A 3,077-nucleotide genomic window follows, 5' to 3' on the forward strand; every position below is an offset into this window, starting at 1 on the left:
CCAGACAAAAAAAAGCTAGAGGAATTTATCACCATCAAGCCAGTATTACAGGAAATATTGGAGGGACTTCTTTAAAAAGAAAAAAAGAAATGTATCAAAAACAGGAATAAAGATGTTTTACTAGGGATTTTGGGAAACATGGCGGAGAAACATCCTCAGATCTCTCTCCTTGAAACAACAAGCTGAATATCTAAAACTGAACAAAAAAACACCCAAACTGTACACCAGCATGTCTGAGCATGGGATCTGCACATAAGAACTACCACAGGTCAGAACCCCAGGTTTTGGGTGGTAGACTGAGAGAAATAAAGAAGCTGCCTCTCGCAGCCTCCAGAGCTCCTTGCAAGAGGAGAGGGAGCAGTGAAGGTGCAGCAACTTCCCTGAACAGCTATGCCTGGAAGTGCCATCACTTCTATGCAGCCAGCAGCAGGGCCCAGTCATCAGGGCAGAAAACAGAGAAGCAGGACGGGACCACAGAGAAACAACAGTTGATTTTTACCAATCCCAGTTGCAAAACTGAGGCTGAGCAGCAGCTTAATTTCTAGCCATGTGATATTTTAGGTTTAGTAGGTTATTCCTGCACATAATGAACTTATGATTTTTTTATTGTATTCCAGAACTTTATATTAGTATTAATTCTCCTCAATTTCTTAAAATGCTTTAAACAGATTTTGACAACTATTTAACATTTTTCATAAGTGTTTCTTATAATGTAAAATCTCTTAAATGTCCACAAATTTAAATTTCTTCTTGGAGGACAAGGAAAATTTGTTCTTTCAATCTAGATCAATAAAATAATGAGGTTATCATATAGATGTCACCACTGCCAATCATCTCCGCATCAGCAGAATTATAAAAAAGATTAAAATAACTCATTCTCCTCCCTTTTAAAGCAGACACTGAGATGTGGACCAAGGATATGTACACAGCATCTAGAAGAACATTATCTGTACTGCTCTTAGTATGTTAAAGAAAGAGTCATGTGGCACAGTAAGTTGTTTGGGAAAAGCATCTTCATCTTAGTGAATGCATTATTCTTGATATTTTTAAAACAATATATATGTATATATATAAAGTGAGAACTCTTTTTGTTCTTCTTTTTCCCATTGCATATTCTTCCAAAAGAACTGTTATCATTATCAATTTTTTTACACGCATAAACTAATCAATATTTTCATGTGATTAAATGTTTTACAAAAGGTTTTATCAAATATATGTATATATGTGTATGTATATATATAATTTGCTATTTCTTGCTTAAGGCTTGAGCACCTATCAAACTGTAGAATGCTCCACAAGATCTTAACTTATTTAACTATTTACATACTGATGGACACTTAGTTTTTTTTTAATCTTATTGAAAACATTGCTGAAGTAAAAAATTTTATTCAAGTCTCGTGTTTGTGAATAAGCATCAGAGTATGAATCTAGAGCAGTGCTAAGAATTGAAATATCTGGGTGAAAGAAAGAGCATGCACATTTTAAGTTGACATATACAGCAAGATAGATGATATAATACTATACAATTCTATTTTAGGTTACAATATCTAGAATAAGAAAATGTACACTGTCTAAACATTTTTCAAGCTTTCTGAGTTTTACAAGGTGGTAAGCTCTCCCTCCTTTCCTGAATCACCTTTGGTGGTGCAAATGATTGGCTTTAAGGTAACAATCTCATCGTCACTGATCCTTTTATTATTTTCTTTGAAGAAAGAGTCGAATTAGTCCCTGGCGAATCTGCTTGGCCCTAACACTGTAGATGATGGGATTGAGCACAGGAGGCACCAGAAGATAGACGTTGGCCAGGAGCAGACGGACAGCAGGCCCAGTGTGCTTCATGAAGCGATGTACCAGAGCCACGCTGATCATGGGCACATAGTACACAAGGACTGCACAGATGTGTGAAACGCATGTGTTGAGGGCCTTCCGCTGCTCCTCCCCAGACGTAATGCCCAGCACTGTGTAGAGAATCAGCACATAAGAGATGATGATGAGCAGCGAATCCAGACCGAAAGTGGAAGTAACGATGCAGAGCCCCAGAATGCTGTTGAGACGAGTGTCCGCACAGGGCAGTTGGATTAGATCAGAGTGGAGACAATAGGAGTGGGAGAGGATGTTGTGGCCACAGAAGGGCAGACGCTTTAGAAGAAATGGCAGTGGGAGCATGAGCATCACACTCTTTAGTCCAAGTGCAGCACCAGTACCGGCAATACGGGGCGGGGTCAAGATGGCAGTGTACCGCAATGGGTTGTAGATGGCCACAAAGCGGTCCACAGACATGGCCAACAGAACTCCTGATTCCATGATAGAAAATGAATGTATGGAGAACATCTGCAAAAGACAGGCTTCAAAGCATATTTCATTGGTACCAAAAAGGAAGATGCCCAGCACTGTGGGCAGTGTAGAAGCAGACACACCAAGCTCTGCACAGGCCAGCATAGCTAGGAATAGGTGCATCGGCTGGTGCAGAGAGCTGTTTTTCTTGATCACTGCTAGTATCAAGGTATTCCCCACAAGGGCCACAAGATAGATGGAGCAGAATGGGAAAATAAGCCAAGGGTACAGGGCCTCCAGACCAGGGAGACCAGTCAGCAGAAAATATTTTGGGGTGAATTGACTGCTGTTGAACATTTTCTTATGTCTGGAATCGGGTGACTTTGACCTAGGCAGGTGCCAGGGATACAACCTGGAGTGAGACACATAATGGTTAATAGACCTACAAATATCCGAGAAGGACTCACAAATATCTCTGCCTAGTACAAGCTGCCAATTTATATCCCTCTTCTTATCTGTAATCAATTCCATTTGGTCTTCAGCACTAAACAAAAATGTTGAGTCATGACTTGCAAATAGGCATATCTCCAGAATAAGGATATCTAGTAGGAAACTAATCTCCATACTGGTTTCACTGTGTATATTTGGTAGGAATTGAACGTTTCTCATTTCTCTATCAAGAGATGTTATTGTGGGAAGAAAAAAAAAATGGTGTAGTGATAGAGGTTCTGTTCATCCCCTCTGGAGACCAAATCAAATTGTGAATGGAAACAAGGAGCAGCAGCAAGGAAAAATCGCTGGGA

General features: G+C 39.9%; 1 protein-coding gene across 1 annotated transcript; it reads right to left on the reverse strand.

Annotated features, from left to right (window-relative positions):
- Window positions 1-1,695: 1,695 nt before the first annotated feature.
- On the reverse strand, window positions 1,696-2,631 carry LOC102897043 (olfactory receptor 51I2). Its single transcript, XM_006915691.1, has one exon. It carries the CDS (start codon window positions 2,629-2,631, stop codon window positions 1,696-1,698), a length of 936 nt encoding a protein of 311 aa, XP_006915753.1.
- Between the last annotated feature and the right edge of the window lie 446 nt (window positions 2,632-3,077).

This window comes from Pteropus alecto, unplaced genomic scaffold (assembly GCF_000325575.1).
Source record: "Pteropus alecto unplaced genomic scaffold, ASM32557v1 scaffold395, whole genome shotgun sequence".
In the NCBI taxonomy this organism is placed as follows: Eukaryota; Metazoa; Chordata; class Mammalia; order Chiroptera; family Pteropodidae; genus Pteropus; species Pteropus alecto.